Source organism: Crinia signifera, chromosome 2 (genome assembly GCF_055691185.1).
Source record: "Crinia signifera chromosome 2, ASM5569118v1, whole genome shotgun sequence".
Lineage (NCBI taxonomy): Eukaryota > Metazoa > Chordata > Amphibia > Anura > Myobatrachidae > Crinia > Crinia signifera.
In genome coordinates this window covers 61,729,162-61,756,085 of record NC_139218.1, presented here as the reverse complement: position 1 = coordinate 61,756,085, position 26,924 = coordinate 61,729,162, and the positions used below count along the sequence as shown (strand labels likewise).

Sequence of the window (26,924 nt, the reverse complement as noted above, 5' to 3'; positions counted from 1 at the left end):
CACAATATCCCACACAGCAGTGGGTGGCAGCAGTGGGCCCTTTAGTCCTCAGGGGCCCCGATGCAATCCATTTGCTGCACCAATGGTAGTTCCACCTCTGATGCATACTCCTAGAGGAATCCTGATTTGTTATGAAAACAACTAGTTACCAGCCTATCAAAATGATGGAACAACATAACAGTATTGTCAGTGCTGGCGAGGAGTAGCTTTAGCCTGTAATTATCTAGGATTTCCCATAAATATCCAATGAACTTAATGTGGAGCCTGTTTTGAGAGCTAGGTAGAATTGTATCTCTCGCTGTGTCACTTCTTGTACATGGTAAGAATTATTGTACTCACTTTCCTTTCCTAACAGATGGACACCATTGTGTTTTGGCCCTCTAGCACCTTTACTACGGTAAGAATATTTCAGCTTCCCGGGAGGTAGGATCGCATATGATACACCATATGCGATCCTTTTGATACAATGTATTGTGTCGACCCCAACAAGTCAGGGCTGGATTAAGGCTGGTGGGGGCCCTGGGCAACAAATGTGTGGGGGCCCCCCACCATTAAAAATAATGGTACTTGTGTACTAGCACGGCGCCAATCACATCGCAGATGCACTTCCCCAGCGGCTGCTATTGTCTGCAGTCGCTGGGACAGGGGTCGACCGTCCTGACCAATCAGCATTGATCGGCAGCGTAAAATGTGTAAACTGAGGAAATGCAAACTAATAGTTTCCTACAGTCACATCTCCAGTCTATCTGGCGTAACTACTGTATTTTGCATTTAAATACTACTGCCTCTGAGCTGTACACATTTCTAATTGCATCAAATGTTACTTACACAAGTATGCTGGAGTATTTTTGTATATTAATCTATGTACATTGAACTATTAGGGGCATATTCATCATCAGCAATTCAGCAGTGCTCTGGTGAGGGGGCAGCTTCTCCTTAAAGCAGCTGTGCCCACAATCCATAACACTGCTATCGACATAAGTGTTACTAACCTGTGCTGTGCCGACTTACTGCTCATCTGTGATCTGATGGGGATACCGGCATTTGGTCTACAGCACGTTGGTCGACAATCATTAGGTCGACACCATTAGGTCGACATGGGGATATGTTGACATGGTTCTAGGTCGACATGGCTTGATGTTGACATGGCTTATGGTCGACACACACATTAGGTCGACGTGGTCTAGGTCGACAGTCAATAGGTCGACATGGGTTTTTTAACAGTTTCTTTGACTCTACGTGCCCTACCATCCACTTGGGCATGGAGGGAGAACAAAATAGTATGCCGAGAGTAGCGAGGCACCGTGCACAAAGCATGGCGAGCGCAGTGTCTATTTAAAAATAAAATGGTCAAAAAACCCATGTCGACCTTTTGACTGTCGACCTAGACCATGTCGACGTAATGCTTGTGTCGACCATAAGCCATGGCGACATCAAGCCATGTCGACCTTGACCCATGTCGACCTAGAACCATGTCGACATATCCCCATGACGACCTTGACCCATGTCGGCCTATCTCCATGTCGACCTAATAATTGTCGACCAACTTGCTGTAGACCAATTTATCCCATTCCATTTGATGTCAGGCAAGAGGAGGTTTCAGTGTTGAGGATCCACTCAGATCCCTCCTTGCAACACTGGTTCCTTTTCCCATCTGCACTATAATAATGAATGGGCCGTAACAAAAAGAAAACCATAAATATATTATGAACAGGCCCCTAAATAAGACCCTCATGAACAGGCCCCTAAATAAGACCCAGACTGATCAGTGTTCTCAGAGCTTTTGTCACAGGAATCCAATAGAGTGAAAGTGTCCTGAGTAATAAAGCAAAATGCAAACCTGAATTTCCACTTTCCACCTGATATCAGATACTGATGGTTCTGTAAATGGTATGAATTTCTCCTTTAGAACCTAATAACCACTACAGGTGATTATATAACACAACTGGATACATATATTGGCTATGTAGCCTGTTTGGTTGCATTCTCTTCAACATTCCATCCCTCTCATCTTGTCTTGTCACTGAAGGCCCAAATCTTAACTGGCCCAGTTTTAGAACAGTCTGAACTGCAATTATATTTGAAAAATAAAGTTGGTTTCCCCCCCCCCCCCCCCCCTCAAAAAATTATTTTTTCCACTTCTTCTGAAAGCAGTGCTCACACTTATCCACAAACTAATGGCAAACAAGCAAAATAAGGATCAAATATGGTTTGAGGTAACATGTTTTTTTTTAAAAAGACTAAAAGGGGCAAGAGGTTCTTATGTGCCGTCAAATGCCGTCTATGTTTATGTGTGAGGCCGTAATGTGGCTAATTCGTTAATTGCTGGCTGTACGCAAGGTGGTTGAGAAGAACAGGCGTTTGTGGGTGGCAACCGGCCGTTTTCTGGGAGTGTCAGGGAAAACGCAGGCGTGCCCAGGCATTTGAAAGGGAAGTCGCCGTCATGGCGGCTCCGGATCCAAACAGCAAGTTCTTATTACAGCCAAGGAGTAAGTCCTGGGCTACATACAGACTGCACACAAAGAAAAATTTGCGAAAAAAAGTGTTATCTATATTATAAATATTGCCTGGTGAATGCTGCAAGAATCGCTAGAATCTTCTTACAGCTCCTGTTCGAATTTCATTTTCTACAGTAAGGTCACCGGTACACCGGTGTTTGGAAGAGGAAGCAGGATGGCCTGGTCTCCCCTATAGTATTGGACTACACATTACTGGCCCAAATGACGTTACTACAATATGAAACGGAGCTCATGTACTGTATGTCAAATTTTGGCGAAAACTAATTAAATAAGTCTCAGTATGTCTCAATGGCCCTTATTTTGGTTCATTCTTTCTGACAAAATCCTTCTTAGATGGACAAAACCATGTGCACTGCAGGGGGGCAGATGTAACATGTGCAGAGAGAATTAGATTTGGGTGAGTAATTTTGTTTCTGTGCAGGGAAAATACTGACTGCTTTATTTTTACACTGCAATATAGATCTCACTTTGAAGTAAAACCCCACCCAAATCTAACTCTCTCTGCACATGTTACATCTGCCCCACCTGCAGTGCACATGGTTTTGCCCATCTAAGAAGGATTTTGTCAGAAAGAATGAACCAAAATAAGGCCCAATGTGCCACAATGCAGTTTACAGTATGTTGGTTGACCACATACCTTATTTTTATGGGTGCTAGACTTCTGTTCTTCCAATTTTGGAGCCTAAACAATGATGGAAGAAAATAGGACACTGTTCAGTTTACAAAACATTAATATTCTCAATAAGTTATTATGTTTGTTAGCTGTTTCAGAAAATCCAGTTTGTACACCAGAATTGTCTACCCTCCCAGATCCTGCAGGATAGTCCAATTTGACGTTCTTATCTCCTGCTATCCTGAATTATAAATCACATCTCCCGGAATATTTACTGCAGTCAAGGAATTTTGCAAGGGCAGTGATTTGTCGGCAAACAGAGAGCACTGTGTAATATCAGTCTTCTTATCTGTCTGCTAATGCTCTTCAGTGTGAGCTAATAGTGAGAATCTTTCATTAGTAATAGAAACATAGGGCGAGATATAATAGAGTGCGATTTTTGTACTTTTGCGATTCTGTCGCAAAAAAAACCAACTTAGTTGCCAACTTAGTAGTCACACTTTTTGATGCAAATTTGCACATTCTGAACTGGCGATTTTTCGATTCGCATCCAGATGTTTTCTCATTAAAAATTCGCAATTCGCAAGTTTAATGCGATGCGATTTTAGAAAAACATTACCAAAAATCACCACACAAACAGATAGTTGATTTTGACCAGTGCGATCTGTGCATGGTTCTGTCCCACAAATGTGTAAAATTTAAAAAAAACAAGGTAGTTGTGTACTTTCACGGCGCCAGCATACACAGACACAGTCACAGACACAGACGCACGGCGCCATGAAACTACACAACTCTAAGAACCTGTCCTGGTTTAAAAAAAATCACGGGGCAAACAGACTAGTGGTCCCCCGTATTTTTTAAACCCAGCACCAGGCTCAAGGGTTGGTCCTGGTTCCCAAAATATGGGGAACAAAACGAGTAGGGGTCCCCCCTGTATTTCTAGAACCAGCACCAGGCTCAACCAGCCAGCAGGGTAATGCCACAGCTGGGGGGAAACTTTGGTACTTGTGAGTTATCCGGGCTGCCGATTTTGTCCTTAACTTAAGGACACCCGACCGACGCGATGCCCGCGATTTAGCCCAAATCGGGGGCATCGCGTCGGTCGTGGCCGTTATAAGGGGCCTCGACGCGATGCTCGTGATTTCCCATAGACAGTAATGTTAAAAGACACGATGGACCCGATTTCCCATAGACAGTAATGTTAAAAGATGCGATGGACCCGATTTCCCATAGACAGCAATGTTAAAATAAAATGACAATGTGAAATTGGCCAATATGGCCATTTCACATTGGATATGTTTTAAAAAAAAATGTTTCATGGCCCCCCACCACCGTTAACGCCACCCCGCTATTGACGCCAACCCGAAGCGTGGCGAGTGCAGCGAGCCCGCGAGGGGCGGCGGTACGCGTCTTTCGACCTTTTCATACCCCTACTATCCACTAGGGCGTGGAGTGAGAATAGAATAGTGTGGCGAGCGCAGCGAGCCACCGAGCCCGAAGCGTGGCGAGCGCAGCGAGCCCCGCGAGGGGACGCGGATACCTTCACAGGTATCCGCGTGCCCTTGCGGGCTTCACAGGTGTCCGCGTCCGCTCGCCACGCTTCGGGCTCGGTGGCTCGCTGCGCTCGCCACACTATTCTATTCTCACTCCACGCCCTAGTGGATAGTAGGGGTATGAAAAGGTCGGAGGACACGTACCGCCGCCGCTCGCCACGCTTCGGGTTGGCGTCAATAGTGGGGTGGCGTTAACGGTGGTGGGGGGCCATGAAACATTTTTTTTTAAAACATATCCAATGTGAAATGCCCATATTGGCCAATTTCACATTGTCATTTTATTTTAACATTGTTGTCTATGGGAAATCGGGTCCATCGCGTCTTTTAACATTACTGTCTATGGGAAATCGGGTCGGAAATCGTGTCCATCGTGTCTTTTAACATTACTGTCTATGGGAAATCGCGGGCATCGCGTCGCGGCTCCTTATAACGGCCACGACCGACGCGATGCCCACGATTTCGGGCGCGATTTAAAAATCGGCAGCCCGGATAACTCACAAGTACCGAAACTTTTTATACAAGCCCCCCTGGCCAAAGCATTTACCCCCTGACCGGTAAGCCTGGGTAAGTGGGGTCACCCCAACCAGAATTTACCTGCCCAGAATGAAGCCCGGGGCTGTCCCCGATGCCCCTTGGGTGGTGGGCATTGGGCTGATAAATGTGTAAAAATAGAAATAACTATTGTGTATTGCTGTGGAACTATGAGTCCAAGCAAGCCTGTGCTGCATGCTGGGACTTGGAGAACCACAAGTCCCAGCATGTGGGGCATTAAAGGGCCCGCTGAAACTTGAAGTTCCACACCAGTATAAAAAGTGAAATAAAAACACACACACAAGTAAAGTACAACTTTATTACACACTGAGCCCATACATACGGATACGTACCTACCTTGACATGTACAGTAAGTAGGTATCCTCCGTCCACCGGTCCTGAAAAAAAATCCATATGGGGTACCTGTGGGAAGGAAATCATACTCACTTTGGTCTCCCCGGACTGGGGAGAAGCCGGAGAATGTGAGTTTACATCCTGCGGCTCCTTCCCCGAATAGCGCTATTGGCTGCCTAGCGGCCAATCAGGAGTCGCTAGGCGGCCAATAGCGATATTCGGGGAACTCTATAGCACATGTGCCATTCTCCAGAATATCACTGTGAACCAGCCCGAGGGCCGACGAGAGGAACACGCTTCCCCCAATCAAGAAAGGCAAGATGTCTCCTCCTCCCTGTGTCCACCCCCATAGGCAAATGCAGGGGAGGTTTCTGGTTGCCTGGAAACCCCCTCCTTTTGACAAGTGCCTTAAATTGTGACAACAATAGCGGTTATATAATATGATCAATAGAGCTGCCACCACATCATGTAGTGTAAGGGACAGAGCAGAGCTGTTGCACATGTCTAGTGTACCAGCTTCTTCTACCACATTTACTGTATGTGTGGATCTGAGCCCTCAAACATCGCAATGGACCAGAGAGCAGCTACCAGGAGGAAGATACAGGAGCCTTACCATGAAGTGAGAGATTAGGAGTTTAGAGAGTGCAGTACTGTTTCTATTATGTTTGTGTATTTATTATATGTTTAATCTTTTCCTGACCACTTATCTTATTTAAGTGTACTGTTAAATATTAATACAGTATCCATTGCATGAAAAGGCCAATTTCCGGGGCTGTTACCGCTCCCCCAGATTCGCATACTTTCTCCAATGTCCTGCAGAGTGGGAGATTTTGGCATATATTTGGAAACCCCCCTCTAAAAAGCCTGCGTTTGCCACTGACCCCCCCCCCCCTCCCAATAGTGTAACCCTGTGGAGCACGCTTTAGGGGTCATGTCTTCTTTCTCGGACATTCCTCCAAGCCAGTACCGTGGCCCTGGCCCAGTGTGGCTCTCTATGGTCCTGATCGTGACTAAAATAGGTGTTCACAGCCCCTCCTGATTCTAAAAATAAAAAAAATTGGGAGATACTTTATGCATCAGCATACAGTAACTGTTGGTGTGAAAACTATTTCAGAACTAACTTTGCTCATCATATTATCATTCTCAGCAATGGAAATAAACATAATTACAATTTACTGCACCTGGTCTAAAATGTTTGTCAAAATCGAATTAATATCTCTGATTTCTCAGCATGGCACCTGAATGCTGAGCAACATGCTGTACCCTCTATCAATACCTGCATGGATAATCATGGAAACAAAGATTATACAGATAAATGACAAACACTTTGTATACCAAATAATATACTCCTAGCACATATGACAGCTCATTAAACATCTAAATGGCGTCACTAATTTTCTTTATCGTTCAGCAATTATTCACGGTGTGAGGCTGAAAAAGGTGATTTGGAAAATAAAATTAATGCTGCGTGAAACAAGTATATTTGCATATTAAGCAACCTTTTAGTTTAAAAAAAAATGGAATGGCAAGTACATTTATTGCACAACCCTTTCTGCATATACAGTAGGACCTGACGTTTACGCACAACTCCGATGAAGCATGCAGAAGGTCCGTACTGCAGGGGTGCCGAGTTCTGTTAGCGATCTGTTTAGGATGAGGGCTGACACTGCTATTTCTGTCCTAGGTGTTTGGTCTGTAGAACCCCCTTGACTCATGGGCACTGCACACCGGCACCCATTATATATGTACCACTGCTCCCTGCATGATGAGGTCAGCATCTCAAAGGTCATAATGCCGGCGTTCAGTATTGCAGTCCCGGCATCCCGACTGCCATCAAAAGACTGGAACTAGAACTTCTACACTGATCAGAATGCCAATGCTGGAATCCTGACAGCCGGCATCCTGACCGGTGAGTATGCGGAGATCAGAAGCAGGTGGTCAGAGAACTGGGGATATATTTAGGCACAAGTGGTGGCTGCAGGGAGGGGAAGGTTAGGGTTATGTAGGGTACACACCACGACGACCCGCTCACGATGCACATTGTGAGCGGGTCGTCAGTGTTTCTTCAGACCCGCTCACGATGATGCGGGGGGCATGACCCGCTCACGATGTGCACCGTGAGCGGGTCCGATCCAATGGCGACCCGCACCCGGCAGTATGGTCGTTATTCAGATCCTACCTGCAGCAGGTAGGATCTGAATAACGACCGACCCGCGGGACTGCGCATCGGATCGGTATCGGTCCACACCAGGACAGAAAAGGGCCCAATCACCACACAATCTACATCCAATTGTTCGGAATTGGATCTAGATTGAGGGGATCGGGCCCTAGTCGTCCTGGTGTGTACCAGGCATTAGGCTTCATGGAGGGAGGTTAGGTTTCGGAACTTAGAAGAGGGGGGTAGGATAAAGGGGTGGGGAGAGGGGTTAGGTTTAGGCCCTAGGGGCGAAAGTTAGGTTCAGGCTTTCAGGCTCTGGGGGAGGGGGGGGGGTTATGCTGCAGGAAGGGATGCTTAAGGTTTAGAGGGGGTCAGGGGGAATGTAAGTATAATAATCTGACCCCTGTCAGGACTCCCTCCATGTGTATTCTGACCACCGGCACTCTGACCACCGATCATCCATATGTATCCCTACTAGTCATTTTTAGTGCTGCTCATCTGTCATCTATTAGAAAGCCTTAAAGAATGTAATCAGCAATGATCAGTAGAGGACCCAGTTACATGTTATTGTATTAACGAAAGGCTGTCATAAGGCCAGCAGTGGCTTAAACCATGAGATTGTGAACAGTCTTTAGTGGTGGTCACTTGTTATGCTCTTGCCAGTAGCTAACAATGTTATGTTATGTTATTTAAGACTCTGACTTATGGGCTCTGGACACTTTCACATAAGATCATTTCCCATCCACTCTCCAATTTTTTTGTCGTTGCTAGATATTTTAGCTGCAATGTCATCAGCCCAGGTGCAGTTGGCTTGGTGGGTGAACACACCTTCATAGAGATTGTTTGGAAAGACTCGAGCACCCTTACATAGGCAGCAAATCCATCTTTTGGATGAAATACCAGGGGGAGGTTGAGTTGGATGCACTACTTTTCGTTTAGGGCACCCGTAGTGTAGACACCATCCGCAGTGCAATTGTTGTTGCTTACAGCAGTTTGCATTGCTTGACTGTACTTATTTGGGTCTGTCATTTCAATGCTACCGTTCAGTTCATAGTTTATGATCAATACTGTACATAGCTGACCAAATTTTGAATTCAGAAATCTTGCCGAATCTTCTTTTTTTAAATTGTTTTAGTGGTAAAAACACATGGGCAAGACACCCAAGTCACTAGTAGGTTTATAAAAATCAGGGGAAATAGCGGTGGGGCCCTATTCAATGCTGTCTTCCTCGACAGCACTGAACAGGTATCTCGGCAGAACTGGCCCGACTTTACGGCCTAGAATTGTTGAGCTCCCGGCCGCAACTCGACCGATGATTTCTTCCAGCCACGCTCCCCCTTATCGGCGCTCGGCGCTCGGCGGGACATTGAACCCTAAAAAGTGTATTCTACTAGAGAATATGAATGGGCGCCTAATGCAGGAGGTGTCTCTCTAAAGGTATAAGGGTAGTCAATCCTTATTAATATCAACAATAGGAAGAAAAAACAATTGAAACCTGCCTGCCGAGCTGACGTCGAGCGGAGAACCGGCTGAGAACAGGACCGGGTCACGGCTGTTGGGCTAGCCCAACAGTCGTGACGCCGGATTCAATACCCCCCATAGTCTATGAATTGAGCTGAAACTATAGGGAAGGTTCAACTAGTGGCAGGGCTTGCCATGTGTATAAAACCCTATACTCTACTTGCAGCAATTCAATTAGGACCCACTGGGTCTTATGTGAAGTAAGCCATAGATTCTGTAGATCCCCACTACTTTGGGGATATTGACTAATGATTGAATTGCTGCTGCCCCTAACTCCAGTACTTTATCAGCACGCTAAGCCTTATGGCTAATGCATTCTGCTGTGTGGCAGCAGGGTTGAGGAAGGACTGGGAACACACAGGACAAATATTCAGGGAAAATAACAATTTCGCAGCCCTGTGTGAAACGAGGCACATTATTTTCAAAATAGATTTTACAAAAAATGCTTTATCGCAATTGTTATAAAGCATTGCATCTCTTACCTGCATTTTTTCCAACATCTCAAAGAACTCTGCCGACTGACAAGACAAAGAGAAAAAACAAATATATAGTAGTTAGGATGGTAGGATATATAAAATGCTTAACGCTTATCAATGTAATATACTGTAATTAGCGCATCTTGTGTCCATAATGATTTGGCTAATGGTACGGAAAAACAGCACATACTGTAAATGACGACAAGTTGAAGAAACTCCAGTGTTCACAATAAAATAACATTTAACAAACCATGATGCAGTATAAGGGTGATGCAAACACATTTAGATTTTTCTGTGCAGGTGAAATACTGGCTACTTCTGCGTGTAGCCCACAAATGTTAGACAGCTTTATTGTTAAACATCACAATTAAGATTTCAGTTTAGACACACCCCATCCAAATCTAACTTTCTCTTCACATGTTAACATCTGCCCCACCTGCAGTGCAACATTGCTGTACCCAGGTGCATAGTTACTTGTATTTTTTTGTGTGTTTTTTGTTTTTTTCTTCCAAACTGGAATCGAGTCCCTGTGCTGCTGCACCTGGAAAGGGACACAGGGCTTGATTTTTTACTTAAAAACTGGGATCAAGCCCCTGTGCACCTGGAAAGTGACATGGACAGGACATAATTCAGAAAGAGCTCGTGCAAGGCAGCTGCCACAGATTCTACAATATATCAGGAAATCTCCAGGAATCAGCACTTCCTCACAATAACCACTACATGCCCTGGCCTCAATCGGCACACACTGAATCACTGACAGACTGCACCCTGCATATCAGAAACGTATTGCAAATCAAGCCTACGGTGAGCTCAGAAACTGACACTATGCGCAATGGATGAGTATATCACAAAAAGACTTCGGAATGTATCTCACAGGTCAGCAATTATCGCTACCACTGTTCCTGTTGTCATTTTTTGCACTTAACAGTGACATTTTCCTTAACAAAGAAGATATACTTTACAAATTGAATTGTTAACAGTGCCACTATTATTACTACAGTATATAGGTCCGCTATTTTTGCTTTGCACTTGAAAGAAAATGATTTTGAACGGCATGTTGACACCACTCAGACTTGCCCAATGCCTACCATTGCAGAATGGCCGAAAGGCTCCCGAAAATTGGTTCCGCCTCCCAGCCCCCCCCCCACCCCCCGGGAAGGTAGGCAGGTCTGACTGCCTCCCACCACTGCACCCCCCCCTTCCCCATAAACTAAAATCACATGACGCGATTAGCGTAATTTTGTGTCCTTTAATTCCCGTCCCCTATCTACGTACCCGCAAATCACGGCATTTGTACTACATGGGGGCGGAGCTTAATGATGTCTCCATCATCCCCGCCCTCTTCACATGTTGCCTCTCCTCCTGGCTTCTCTAGGGATTGCCATCGTTGTCTTTGCCATCGATGGCAAAAGTTCAACTGGCCATCGATAGTGAATAACTATGCAATGGATGACCATTAATGTTTTTACATATTGATGCCATCCATTTTCTTTGATTGATTGGCCTGTGGGGCTTCATGGGTGTTGTGGGCGGAGCTATGCTCCATGTCCCAATCCATTGGGGGGGGGGGGGGGAGCAAAACTATTAGTTGAAGCTAGACATCAATGGTGGGAATCCCTCTGGTTCTCCCACATCCATGTCAAAACTATTTGACATCGACCATAAACCATCGATTTCTAATCATTGTTGGTCAATGGCCATCCCTAGGCTTCTCCTGGAGAGACAAAATTTAAAGTAGGCAAGTATGACACCACTGCAGGCACAGGCCTACTGTACCTTGCATATTGTTTACTTCGTCCCTACCTTACACCTCTAATAATGGTGCTCTCAGTGTAGCTGATATTATGTTAGGTGCTAATATACTTATAACAAATCAAAGTGTGAGAGATATTTTCCTGGACACAGAAATACAGACAGCATTATAGATTTCATAGCTCAAGATTCTTAATCCCTTGTCCTGTATCAGCCAAAGCAATACATAGACTTATTTATATTTTTAAGTTCTGAATGTGAATTATACAGTAGATAATACCATATCCAATCAAATAAATGCAAATAAAAGATTTTTAAACATTACATTTATGTTAATATTTCTTGAAAATCAAGCATAATGCAAAATACAGTATGTAACAATGGGAAATAATAAGTACAGTACAGTACTGAGCTGTTGTAATAATTCAGGATGATCAAATCTAAATGCAGGAAATGGTTATTGCAAATGCACCAATCGGGGGCGGATATTAAATGATTTAATAGGCTTTTGATATCCCCAGAGCATAATTAATTCTGTCATAAAGAAATGGAGAAAGGCATGGATCAAGTGGCAGCTTGTGTGGAAAATGGAAAGGCCATAGTTTACCTGATATTACAGTCTTGTGTGGTACTTTACCCCTTCCCGAACAGCAACTTGAATAAATAACTTATTTTATAGTTATTAAATAACATAAAATGGATTTTGTATTAAGAAATAGACATTTTTTTCTGTTTTATACCACATTACTAATATTCTGTATATAAAAAGGTATTTTTTAAAATAAAATGATCATTTCTGTGTCATTGCATAATTATCATTACTTTTATGTACAGTAACTTTATAATCTAAGTTGTTCTGTCTTTTAAGAGCAAAGTACTATGATCTTGATAGATAAGTTAAGGGCGGAACCGCTGTTTGGCAGCCATTGAGAAAATTCTACACTTTCAAAATCCCTGATTTGCCAATCCCGACCGCATCCCATTGGCATCAGGGAACCAATATGTTTTCAAACATACTTCTTGTTCCCAAATTCCAGACCTGGACGTCGGCTGACCTGGATATTGCGGCAATATGTTACTGATGTATGGGGGCAGTTTTTCCATTTGACCATAGTTTTAGCTGTGCAACTAGGGATGTCGCCGTTTGCATTGACTTGCCTGTGACACTCCTGTATCACACCCACTAACTTGAACATTTCTGCATGCACTATTATGTTACAAACACTTACTTACTCACTAGTTCAACCCTATAAAGGTTGACATACATTGGGATGGCCACTGACGATCAACACCTGAAATAGGTCAACATGACTAAGGTTGACAGGTGGGAAGTTCGACACAAGCATTAGGTAGACAATGGGAAGGTCGACAATCAAAATGTTGACATGAGTTTTTCACATGTTTCTAGCCGACTTGCGCTGACAGGCAGTATTTCATACCCTACCATCCACTACGGTGTGGTGGGAGAATATAATAGTGTGCTGTGCGCAGTGAGGTGACATGCCGAAGCACGGCGAGCGCAGCGAGCCATGAGAGGCGATGTGGTACACTTAAACGTGCCCATGTTGAATATGTCTACATTAGGGACAAATATAACATGAAAAACTCATGTCGATATTTTGACTTTTTTGGTCTCAGTGACTTTATGTAACTCAGGTGCAGCCGTTCCCCTGAAAACGGGTCGGAGCCTCGAGTGGAGGCTTACCTCAAGTGGAGGGCGTGCAGAGCAGTGCTGATCACCAGCTCCTCCAACCTGCCCCCCCCCCCATCCTGCCCACGGGATACTGCGACCTGCAGGTGGGATAGTAGGGCAGTCTCCAGTTAGAAGGACTGTCCCGCTGGAATTGGGTCAGTTGAGAGGTATGTACAGTATAATATTACCTCAGTGCCATCTGCTTTATTTCTACCACTATAACTGCGTTGATTCAGACACCAGGGGCGAAATGTAATAGGGTGCGATTTTTTAGACAAAAAAAAAATCGCACCAAATCGCACCTTTAAAAATCGCGTTTTTTGCCGCGAATTCGCATATGTAATGAGATGCGAATTAGCGGCAAAAAAATGCGATTTGCCGCGATTTGCCGCGATTTTTAGTCATGAAAATGTGCGCATTTTCAGTCATGAAAATGTGCGCATTTTTTAAATGCGCTTTTGTGCAAAAAAAAAAGTAAAAAAAAAAAACGGCGTGGGGTCCCCCCTCCTAAGCATAACCAGCCCCGGGCTCATTGAGCCGGACCTGGTTCCAAAAATACGGGGGAACAAAAAGCATAGGGGTCCCCCGTATTTCTGAAACCAGCCCCGGACTCTTGGACCGGTCCTGGTTCCAAAAATACGGGGGACAAAAAATCTGGGGGTCCCCCGTATTTTGAAACCAGCACCGGGCTCCAACAGCCCGCGGTGTCATGCCACAGCCGGGGGACACTTTTTATACAAGGTCCCCCGGCCAAAACATGAGCACCGTGGCTGGTCAGCCTTGGACGGGGTACCTGGAGGAGTGGGGACCCCCCCAATAAAGGGGTCCCCCCCCCCCAGGCTTCACCCGTCCAGGGCTGAAGCCCGGGGCTGTCACCGGCGTCCGTGGCCAGTGGACGCCGGCCTGATAGGGTTAAATTCATCATACATATCATTACATTGCTTTTTACCGGCGAACTACAAGTGCCAGCAGACCTCCCCCGCATGCTGGGACTTGGAGAACCACAAGTCCCAGCATGCGGGGCATTAATGGGCCCGCTGGGACTTGTAGTCCACCTGTAAAAAGAATGTTTATAAAAAACACACACACAGAGAAGTACAAGTTTATTACACACACACACCTCAATTTTACACAGCGTTACTTACCATTCCTGGATCCAGCGCTGGTCTGGCTGCTTTACAGCCGGCTCCCCCCCGAACTGACAGGCAGCGGGGAGAAGCGGCTGTCTCCGTCGCTTCTAACAGCCTCTGTAGCGCTGTCCGAGTGCTACAGAGGCTGAGAGCGTGATTGGCTGAGCTACAGTATGCGTCTCCATGGAGACGCATAGCTCAGCCCTGATTGGCTGAGCTATGCGTCTCCATGGAGACGCATACTGTAGCTCAGCCAATCACGCTCTCAGCCTCTGTAGCACTCGGACAGCGCTACAGAGGCTGTTAGAAGCGACGGAGACAGCCGCTTCTCCCCGCTGCCTGTCAGTTCGGGGGGGAGCCGGCTGTAAAGCAGCCAGACCAGCGCTGGATCCAGGAATGGTAAGTAACGCTGTGTAAAATTGAGGTGTGTGTGTGTAATAAACTTGTACTTCTCTGTGTGTGTGTTTTTTATAAACATTCTTTTTACAGGTGGACTACAAGTCCCAGCGGGCCCATTAATGCCCCGCATGCTGGGACTTGTGGTTCTCCAAGTCCCAGCATGCGGGGGAGGTCTGCTGGCACTTGTAGTTCGCCGGTAAAAAGCAATGTAATGATATGTATGATGAATTTAACCCTATCAGGCCGGCGTCCACTGGCCACGGACGCCGGTGACAGCCCCGGGCTTCAGCCCTGGACGGGTGAAGCCTGGGGGGGGGGACCCCTTTATTGGGGGGGTCCCCACTCCTCCAGGTACCCCGTCCAAGGCTGACCAGCCACGGTGCTCATGTTTTGGCCGGGGGACCTTGTATAAAAAGTGTCCCCCGGCTGTGGCATGACACCGCGGGCTGTTGGAGCCCGGTGCTGGTTTCAAAATACGGGGGACCCCCAGATTTTTTGTCCCCCGTATTTTTGGAACCAGGACCGGTCCAAGAGTCCGGGGCTGGTTTCAGAAATACGGGGGACCCCTATGCTTTTTGTTCCCCCGTATTTTTGGAACCAGGTCCGGCTCAATGAGCCCGGGGCTGGTTATGCTTAGGAGGGGGGACCCCACGCCATTTTTTTTTTATAAAAACACTTTTACACATTTTTATTAACAGAACCATGCACAGATCTCAATGATCTGTGCATGGTTCTGTCAAAATCGCCTGTCAGAACCTGGTCTATTTTTTTTGCGATTTTTGGTAACATTGACCAAAAATCGCACCCTATTACATTTGCGAGTTGTATACTTTATAATGGGAAAACATCTGGATGCGAATTGAAATGTGACTAAAAATCGCACTTAGAAAAGTGCGATTTCGCGGTAAAAAGTGCGATTTTTTACCGCGATTTTCAACCTATTAAATGTGCGATTTTCGGAAAATGTGCGATTTCGGCCGTTTTTGACCAAAAATCGCACATGTCTAACAAATCACACCCTATTACATTTCGCCCCAGATATTGTAAATGTAACACAAATTTTGGTAAACAATAATATAATAAAAGATATTGCACTGATCAAAATAAGAATAGTTTGCAACTGTTTAGATTTATATTTCCTAACATGTATTTTATTATATTGTATTTTGAAAGCATTCTCTACCATGACATTGTCAAGCCCTTATGTCCAAGTAAAGATTAACATGAGCATTTCCTGCAGTACAGAAGATTATCTCAAACATCCTAGGTGGAAATAAATATTTGCACATCAGCGATTGGTGAACAACCTGTAACTAGTCAGGTAGTAGCATGTGGCTTGAACCTTTAGCAGGAAAATACAGCTTTGCTGAACATTTCCACACTGTTTCTTCACTTACTGGTGTCTTAATTTCAGCCCCTAAATACAGAAATCATTCCTCTTAAAAAATAATTCTGCGATGTCTAATCCCACAAATCAAACTAATCAGCAAAGAATCACCCGTGACATAACCTCCATAAGCTATTGTAACCAATTACATCCCTTGCTTACAGTCCACACATGACATCACATATTTTCTCTTTCATTACTTTCACACCATGCTGACTATACACTCCTGCATGACTGGATCAAGCAGCCCATCAAGACCCTCTGTACTCTGGCTGGGCCCATATGTAGAACTTTGTTCTACGCCAAACTGTTAGAGCCTGGTGTCGGATCCACCACTGACACTTCTCCATATCCCACTAACCCTTCAGGCCAGCAGTTTTCACACCATGCCTGCCACCCTGAGCTGTCAAATTCTACTTGGTCTCTGCCAATACTGGCACGTGGGATCTGTCAGTTGATCATCTCTCACCGAATCCTGCATGGGGTTTCCTCCTCTGACTGCAGCTGTCTATCAATGACTTGGGCACACTTTTAGGACCAGTGCCCTGTGCTTTGTAGCGGTAACCTGGTTCTCACAGAATGCTATTGATGTTCCCTGTGTTTACTCACCGCTGTTTCCAGTGCTACTTACCACTTACCTACTTACTACTTGCCATTACCATAGCCGGGCTCTCCCTACTATTTCCAGTGCTGCTAATACCTGTTGCTGCATTACTCATAAGACAGTACCCATCACCATAGCCGGATTCTCCCCACTATTTCCAGTGCTGCTAATACCTGTTGCTGCATTACTCCTAAAACAGTACCCATTACCATAGCCGGGCTCTCCCCACTATATCCAGTGCTGCTAATATCTGTTGCTGCATTACTCCTAAGACAGTACCATAACCGGGCTTTCCCCATTATTTCCACTGGTGCTAATACCTGTTGCTGCATTACTACTAAGACAGTACCCATTAACATAAGCGGGCTTTCCCCATTATTTCCACTGGTGCTAATACCTGTTGCTGCATTACTCCTAAGACAGTTACTATTACCATAACCGGGCTTTCCCCATTATTTCCACTGGTGCTAATACCTGTTGCTGCATTACTCCTAAGACAGTACTCATTACCATAGCTGGGCTCTCCCCACTATATCCAGTGCTGCTAATATCTGTTGCTGCATTACTCCTAAGAAAGTACTCATTACCATAGCCGGGCTCTCCCCACTATTTCCACTGGTGCTAATACCTGTTGCTGCATTACTCCTAAGACAGTACTAATTACCATAGCTGGGCTTTCCCCACTATATCCAGTGTTGCTAATATCTGTTGCTGCATTACTCCTAAGACAGTTCCCATTACCATAGCCGGGCTCTCCCTACTATTTCCAGTGCTGCTAATACCGGTTGCTGCATTACTCCTAAGACAGTACTCATTACCATAGCCGGGCTCTCCCCTCTATTTCCAGTGCTGCTAATATCTGTTGCTGCATTACTCCTAAGACAGTACCCATTACCATGGGATGCAGTTACGATCCCGGCGGTCGGGATCCCGGCGTTCAGAATCCCGACGCCGGAATCCCGACCGCCGAAATGCCGACACATTCTCCGTCCTGGGGTGTCCACGACACCCCTGGAGGGAGAATAAATTAGTGTGCCGAGCGTAGCAAGGCACCGGGCCCGCTGCGTGGCGAGCGCAGCGAGCCCGCAAGGGGGGGCGATCCACGTCCCCCCCTTGTCCGCATTTCGGCTGTCGGGATTCCGGCGTCAGGATTCTGAACGCCGGGATCCCGACCGCCGGGATTCAATACTGAATCCATTACCATAGCCGGACTCTCCCCACTATTTACACTGCTGCTAATACCTGTTGCTGCATTACTCCTAAGACAGTACCCATTACCATAGCCGGACTCTCCCCACAATTTACACTGCTGCTAATACCTGTTGCTGTATTACTCCTAAGACAGTATCCATTACCATAGCCGGACTCTCCCCACTATTTACACTGCTGCTAATACCTGTTGCTGCATTACTCCTAAGACAGTACCCATTACCATAGCTGGGCTCTCCCCACTATTTCCAGTGCTGCTAATACCTGTTGCTGCATTACTCCTAAGACAGTACCCATTACCATAGCTGGGCTCTCCCCACTATTTCCAGTGCTGCTAATACCTGTTGCTGCATTACTCCTAAGCTTTAGTTACAAGATAACGGGGTGCTCACTGCAGTTCCAAAGCTATTAATTTATTTATTTGTTTGGCTTTAAATTAGTCAAGCAAGTATACAGTATGGCTGATACAGTTTACTGTGGTATGACCCATGGTTCTGATTTTGGATATTAAAACTGGATTTCGGGGTTCGGAGTGTAAAAATTACATGATGTTAATTGTTTCTATTGATTTTTTTAAAATTAATGATTATTATTCTTTTTTTTAAATAAATTGATTTAAAAAACTCTAAAATTAGAATCCAAACTAACATGAGGATCTCTATACCACACTGTCCTTCTCTACCAGGATGTCTTGGAAATACACAGATCTCATAGGGTTTCCTGGACTCTGCCACTGTTGCCAAATGCGACAAATTGTGCCATTGTATAACAATCGGTGGGGCAATAATGACTTTTACAGTACCACATGCATCTGCTCTCAGGACCACTAAATATATACAGCTGGTGTAGTGATACAGTGATATGGTGATTGGCTTTCCCAAGTAATTAGTAGCCACCCCCCCCCCCCACCTCCTTGGTGCCACAGACTACACTTTCTGTCTCAGCCTCACCATGCAGCATCTTCTTGAGGTACATGGTTAAATTTGTCAAGTATACCTGGAGTGGTGGTGTATTCAATGCCGTGGGCGAGCGGTGACAGCGAGCAGGGCTTCCTGCTCGCTGTCACCGCTCGCCCAGTAAGTATTCAACTCACCCCCCTCATACGCCAATTCCCCATCGCTCTATTTTTTGAGCGAGGGGAAATTGGCGTATGCGGCTGCAGAAGCAGCGAGATTCGCTGCTAAATACAACGGGTTCGCTGCTTTAGCCGCGGGTGTCGCTGTTTGGGGGAATCCACGCCGTCCTGTGACAGCGAGGATTCCCCCAGAACGTTGAAGGGCGAGTGGCCGGCGAGGGGGTTAAACAGCGAGGATCGCTGGTTTTCTGCGATCTTTGCTGTTTAACCCCCTCGCCGGCCGCTCGCCGTGGCATTGAATACTACCCATGGAGGTTGGAAAGATAAGGTTTACCGATTCTAATAAGGCTGATAACCCTCCCTTGGACAGTCGCGTTCTGTTTCCTCTGCAATGTTCTGCTCTATATTGTGGGATACTGACGCTGTAGGCTCCAAATCAGTAAGGAGGGAATCATATAAACACTATCTATAGCCGAGCACTTAAACACGACATGCTGCATTCTTCCTTCCATTTACTATTTATTTGCACATACACAAAGCCGCCAATGTTGGATGCTGAGCTGTGGGTGTATGATGGAAAGCAGGAGAATGAGATACAGACAAAGAACTTATAGCCAGTGGGAAAACATGTGTCTATTCATCTGCCGTATGACATTTCTTTTTTCCAAGGCATTATGGTTTCCTGCACAGTTAATAAATGCATATCCTGTGGTTTTGATGGACAGAGTGCTCTAATGTTAGCGGTGGTGGGATTGGGCTATTATTGCTGGAGAAAGAAAGAGAGCAGCATTAATGCACTCAGGGGAACTTCACAAATTCACAAATATAGTCCATAGAATGGACGGTTGCTAAGACGATACTCATAAAAATTCTGGAAAGAAATATAAAAGAAAGCAATAGAGCAATTGTATAGTAAATAGTTTTCTATATAGTAAGAGCTTGAATGCAATATATTCTATGCACAGAATATCACGTAGCCAATGAGAAATAAACAGGATGGAGATACTGTATTGGGCCTTATTCTGGTTGACCCGCAATGCTTTAAATTTCATTGAACCACCGCCCGCATAGCCGCCCGCCCCCCACTGACACGCCGTGTTCCCCCGCACGCGTGCGTATGGAGGTTGAGCATAAACAGGGGGGCGAAGGACCAGAATAAGGTCTCTTGGGTGGATCACTGGGCTACAGATTGGCAGGGCAGCTCATGCGTACTGATTGTAGTGCGCATGTGCAAGGGCATCCAGTGATAAACACAGAATATTTTCTAATCGCAAGCCGTTCGCAAGTTGATTGGGGGATTGTGGGTGTCACCCATCAGCTTACTGGGAGTGTCAGTAAAAAGCAGGTGTGTCCAAGCGTTTTGAGGGAGGGCATGTGACGTCATCTCCAGGCGCGATCAGCCTATTTCTATCGCACTGGCCAAGTAGGTCCTGTGTTACACGCAGACAGCACACACTGGAAAGATCGTTAGATTGTGATTGAGGGCCTGATTCAGACCATTTTGCTAGGCTGCGCATACTTGCAGGGGTACGCCCAGCATTTTGTGGGCATGCCCATGAAACGCTGAGCATACTTCTGCGTCTACCCCCTGCCCGCCCCCAGCCCTCCCTTCCCGGGAAACTTGCCGAAGCCGTTCGCTCCTGGGGTTTGCACATGCGCATATTTGTAACCCATTCGAAGCTTTGCACAGGGAGGGATTTCTCTCTGGCGGGGCCGTGCTTATCTGATCACAGGGCTCAGCATTTTCGCCAAGCAGTGATCAGGTCTGAATAACCCCCATTATCTTCTAGTCTATGCACACAGATTTGTCCTGCTTAAAGGTAGGACCCTATGCACATGGCTTAAGCAAAGCATCATATCATATCATAGAAGCATTATTGTTATTATTATTCATAATTCCCTTAATATACAGGGCGGCCATACTGTACGTAAAGTGCACTACTCAGTCTACGCAGTCTGTAGCGCAAACAGGATGTCACCAAATTTAGTAGTTAAACTAATCAGGACATTGGAAACAGGTTGCCTACCCTCCCGGAAATGCTGGGAGGGTCCCAGAAATCGGGTCAACCTCCCAAGCCCCCAGAAAGGTAGGCAAGCCTCCCGAAATCGGGCAGCCTTGCGGCGTGGGATGCCATGTGAGCAAATGACACGATTTGCGTCTTTGTAGCCCTGTCCCCCGCTGTGCAATGCCTGAAATACCAGCATTGCACATCAGGGGGGGGGGGGGGGGTATGGCCATGAGGACACAATCACGTTGACCACGCCCCCACACTGACCATCCGCTGGCTGCCCTATTCCGCCCTGTTAGTGGCCCCACCCCCCGTGCCTCAATGAACTGGCTGCCCTCTCCCGAAGAGGGCAGCCAGGAAGTAGGTAATCCTGTGCTAAAAGCCACCAATAGAGGCATGGTGGAATTATAAAAATATGTGAAACTAATTTTCAGAATTACTTTTCTAAATTAATATTAAATATTTTTTTATGCGTTATCATTAGTGTGACACAATAAAGGTAAACATTCATTACAAAGTAGTCTTGGTATTTATTTGTCTATGTTCACACTGGTAACTTCAACAGTACATGAGTTCGTATTCACATTTGTGTCACTGACATGCATCATCTACTTAATTGCTTATTTTTAACAATTGTGGGGTAACAGTACCCTGAATTTAGAATTGTGTCAGCTATAATGACAGAGGGAAGCCAGCAGTGGGCAGGGCTGTTGAGGGAGAAAACAGTGTTTATGAAGCACTCCAGCTAGGAGCTGCTTTATAAATGTATGTAATTCTGCTCGCTGCGGTAACTTATTCACTTTTGTTACCCAAGATTCTACAAACAACATTTAAAAAAAAAAAAAAACTGCAGCCGGCTACTGAGATGTAAAATAGAACAAAACACAACATCTTTCAGGGAAGGTAATAATAAAAAAAATATATTAAAAAATGCTATATAGACTAGATTAATTATACAAATAAAACAAAAGCAACCACAAATGAACAGAGAACAGCATTAGCATAGGGTGTATATGCTGTATTAATTCATAACTACATTGATTGGAGGTTGTAGAAAAGATTATAATATATTCTACCACAGTGAACGTTTAGGTTATAAAAAGGTTACAGAGACTTCTATTATATAGCTTAAAGCAGTGGTTCCCAAACTGTGTGCTGTGGCTCCCTGGGGTGCCTCGGGACACTTGCAGGGGTGCCCTGGGTTGGTAGTCCAGGACCAACTAAAATTATTAATGGTTAATAATTTATAAGTAAAACCAGTGCTGGTGGCTGCCAATCATAAAATGTGTACAAACAGAAGCAAATCCTGCCCTTTAACACATAACTGACCCTAAGAATCGCATATAAACCCAATCTAAGTAAAAAAAAATTGGCCTAGGGGTTCCGTGAAAAAAAATTCTGATACTCTAGGGTGCCGTGATTCAAAATAGATTGGGAACCCCTGGCTAAAAGCCTTTACAGTGCACTATGGCAGTACCGTAGTTCCCAAACTGGGTACAGTGGCATGCTGGGGTGCCTAGGACACTTGCAGGGTGCCTTGGGTTGGTGGTACAGGACAAATTTGATGGGCAATGTACAGTGCTTGTATTTTTCTGATCATGACATTTGTGGACAAACAAGGGCAAATCTTGTCCCTTACCACATCCCTGAACCTAAAGGTACAAGCACACTATACTGTACCATCCAGAGTTTATGCTCCATAAGTCAAACCGTGCGCCCTACAGCGGGTGGATAAGGACACCTAATAACACAATCCCCCCCGGCGTCTTTGCATGCAGCTCAATCTGACAATATTGCCAGGGACTGCATACTCAGCGGGGGACCTGGTGACATCGCTGATATAGCTAACTATAACCCAATGTGTTCGGGGCTTCATAATGAGATACAATATAAACACAGTTTATTTTTTCTTTCTTTTAAATAATAATAAAGTTTTAACCTAAGGTTGCATTGAAAATAATGTGTATACTCTGGGGTGCTGTGCTTTGATCACTTAGGGATGTGGTTTCCCTCCATCAATGGTGCAGTATAACAGATCCCCTCCGCCAAGGTGCTGGGCGACAGAGCATATACTGTAACTTCACCCCCAAGTTCTGATTGGCTCACAGGCATGTCAGGCAAAGAAAAGGGATGACCATCGGCTGATGAAATCTTTTATGGTCATCCAATGCATAGCTGGCAACTATAATTTTCATAATAAAAAATAAATAAAAAAAAGTGGAAGATTGTACTGTGCCGACTACAGCTGTCTCCCTCTACCCCTCCCATCTCAAATTCATCTTCCTGTGCCAATTTGTATCAATCCCTTTACTTTATGCGCCTGCCCACAGACTGAGAAGACATGGCAATCCTATTTCCCGAATTGAGAAGCTGTCAGTACTGATGCGGGCTACTGTGCTGGTAAGCTGAAATTGCAGCCCAAAGCACAGCATACTGTATAAAGGGGCATGTGAGGGCTCTGTTGAGCTACAACAGGGCATGAGAAGCAGAGAGCATATAGAGGGGCATATGGAAGGTCTTATGGCATATGCTGGCTTATATAGCACATTAACAAGTACGTGGAGTATAATGGCATACAGTATAGCCGCTCCTACACAGTGTGACGGGACGGTGCAATGCCATGCAGGCTCCAGTGCATATCCTATCACACAGCACATAAAGTATGTGCTGCCAGTGCTTTTTTAACTAGATTGCATCACATCTACAGTAGTTCAAAATGCAGCAAAGAAAAAAGGAAGGACAGTTGCAGCGCTCTCAAATTTTAATGAGTTGATTTCTCAATGTAAATAACACATAAATATACAATACATATGAAAAATAATAATAAAAAAAATTGCGCAAATAATTACATGTATAGGTAAATGAATATCTTTTAAAAACAGCAAGTGGACCAATTGTGTAAGAAATATATATAACCTGCTCTGGTTGATAAAGCTGTCCCTTGTGACAGCGAAACGCGTTGGTACCAAGTGTGACCCCCTGTGTATTTTATCCTGCTGAATCCTTCTGGGACTTTAAGAACCACCTTTTACAATTGTGAGGAACAACTTTACCTCCAAGGCACAGAGCACTTTCATTACAGAAGCCTCCCCGCACTTATCCGGATTGGGGTAAATATTTTACGGCTTGCTTGCTACAATTTGGAGTACCTTACCCATCTCCCAACTGCACTATATCCGCACTTTAGAGAGGATCCCTACAAGCAACATCAATTGCCCCATTGGGCCAGGGACACCTCCAGCGACCTTTGGGATTACAAATTGGGACTCTATTTTGGACTCCAGTGCCCGCTTTCGAGTGGTTATCAACCAGAGCAGGTTATATATATTTCTTACACAATTGGTCCACTTGCTGTTTTTAAAAGATATTCATTTACCTATACATGTAATTATTTGCGCAATTTTTATTATTATTATTTTTCATATGTATTGTATATTTATGTGTTATTTACATTGAGAAATCAACTCATTAAAATTTGAGAGCGCTGCAACTGTCCTTCTTTTTTCTTTGCAAGCTTTACCAGGGATCTGACTAATCCCTTGTTGCAGCAGCTGACCCTGAGCAAAACAACCAAGACCAGCGCTCTAAACAGCTTTTGCTGCTCTTTCTTTTAGTTCAAAATGCATGCTGCTTTTGCCCATGTGTTTTGAACTAGATGCGATGCAATCTAGTTCAAAACGCAAAGTTATCACTCCATGTATGGGCGGCGTAAGATCTACACTAATACTAGATTAAATATACAAATTAAAAATGGAAATAATTAGGAAAAAATAATACTGGAAGCAAAGTGCAACCTTGTTCATTGGATTTTATCAAATGCAAAAATGATCTTTGTAGTTCAGCCATGTTTGTACGTGTGTTGTGGTTTCTATGCTACTGTATACTACATATAAGGACTTGTAATTGAGCGTGTGCCGGATGAGTCACTGACAGTTGGGATTCTGACGGTCGTTTCTCCGACATCAGATTCCAATGTCGGAGAAACGACCGTCGCAATCCCGAAAGTCGGAGAGTTATACCATACCCAATTGGGCAATCCCTTCCTCATCACCTTTGTGCAACATTCAGAAATACACAATGTAGCCGGGTGATAAAAGAGTGCATCACATAAACGGTACATATGTTTTCTGCTGTGTAAAGGTGCTCACACACGGGTGGGCACTCCAATGTCGTAAAAATTTCCTTGAAATCCAGAACACTCCTGGCAAAACAATACCGTGCACACACACAGAACAATTCAGTAAACGATCAGAGGATTAGATGGGTCATTTAAGGACTGCATATTATATAACACATCATTGTCACATCGTTCATCATGTCTACACACAGAACTATGTGTGTCAAATCGTGCGGGATAGGTTGTTCATCTTTCTGCCTGCTGAAGGGATCAGCGGGCTCGATAAACAACCGTTGGGTGTGTGCCTTGGATCGTGATCATGCCCACACACAGAACGATTGGTCATTCTGATCAGTCAAAAACGCCATGTTGTTTAAAAGTCTTACCATGTGTGGGCAGCTTTAGATTCATTGTTTGTTCACTGTCCATATTTCAGGTTTGATTGCATGAAAGATGCAACGCTGACAAAATCAGTAGCATTTATTATTCATTTGTAAATATGGGGCAGATTTATTAAGCTCAGTGAAGTGATAAATTGTCTGTTTTTTATCACCGGCCAATCAGCTCTTACCTGTCATTTATCAAACCAAGCCTGTAGCTTCACAGGTAGGAGCTTCACCGAGTTAAATAAATCTACCCCTATATGACCTACTGAAATAATATTTCTAATTCACAATACAATTAAACAGTAAGTTTAAAATGTGAAGTGTGGATGTTATCACCTGCGCCCATATGGAGGACACCCAGCTAGAAGGTTATCCAGGGATGACAGCCGATAAGACTACAAAGGAAATGTACTTCTAGAAGTTAGTGTATTCCTGCAGAGTCTTTATTTGCCCGAAGCTGGAGGTCAACAGCCAGCTTGTCCCAATCAATGCTCCGTGAATGAATAATCATTTGAAAAGCCACACAGACAAAGCGATAAAACATATTCTAGACTACAACAGTCAGACAATAATTTTAACCTGATGAGTCACATATGAGAGAGCTTTTTCATATGCAAATATAAATGGATTCACCTTGATAGCATCTCGCACAAATCTGCAATCTCTCTCTTTTTGCATCCCCTACACTGACTCCTTGTATTGTGCTGCGCACTGCCATGCTACCAGTGGGGAATGTGTTCTATGGAATATGATGACATTATCTTGCAGCATATAACAAAGCATTCAGCAGTTTCCATTATGTAGGTTATAGTTCTTATGTTTCCCTACTGCGGGGTTCACTCCAGGTAAGAAGCTCTTCCTCTTGTTATGCCAAGTGCAGCTGAGTTCAGGGCTGTAAGAAGTGTTAAGTGAGGGGGACCATCTCACAGAGGGCGGTCATGTTGCCTATGGCACTTGCTTCTGGCTAACTGGGTACCTGTAATATCACCATGCAGCCAGGATGGCGGCTGCATTTCTTTCTAGAGTGTTGTTTGAATGTTCCGAGCTTGCACCATGCATGCAGGTTTTCCCGCCGGTCCCAACATCCCCAGGATGCTCAGGGACAAAGCAGTGCTGCACTTTCTGGAGCTGGTGTCCTGCCCCCTCTGATAGACATTATACCATCATACACTCAGGGGGCTGCCTGGGGCCGATGGCTGAACGTGAGAGTTTATCACACAACAGTGCTGTGACATGAGAATGTCATGCATTGCCTCAGCGGCGAAGCACTTCTACCACAGACCAAGTTCCCATTTTAAGCAAATTCCACGCGGTCTGGCCATCCACATGGCATCTGCTGAATATGACCCTTGAAAATGCCCAACGCCGGGGAGGAGACAACTGCTAGAGGTGCTACTGGCCCTTTATCATCTGTCAAGAAAGCTCAGCACATGTAGCG

General features: G+C 44.9%; 1 protein-coding gene across 7 annotated transcripts in view; it reads right to left on the bottom strand.

Moving 5' to 3' along the window:
• RAP1GAP2 (RAP1 GTPase activating protein 2) overlaps positions 1 to 26,924 on the bottom strand; it is a 701,910-nt gene that overhangs the window by 91,293 nt on the left and 583,693 nt on the right. For all 7 annotated transcript variants that reach the window (XM_083172239.1, XM_083172240.1, XM_083172238.1 and 4 more), the window contains 2 exons: positions 9,732 to 9,767; positions 3,157 to 3,201 (listed from right to left, as the gene is read on the bottom strand). In XM_083172239.1, the coding sequence (XP_083028365.1) occupies positions 3,157 to 3,201; positions 9,732 to 9,767 (81 nt within the window). The remainder of the gene's footprint in view (positions 1 to 3,156; positions 3,202 to 9,731; positions 9,768 to 26,924) is intronic.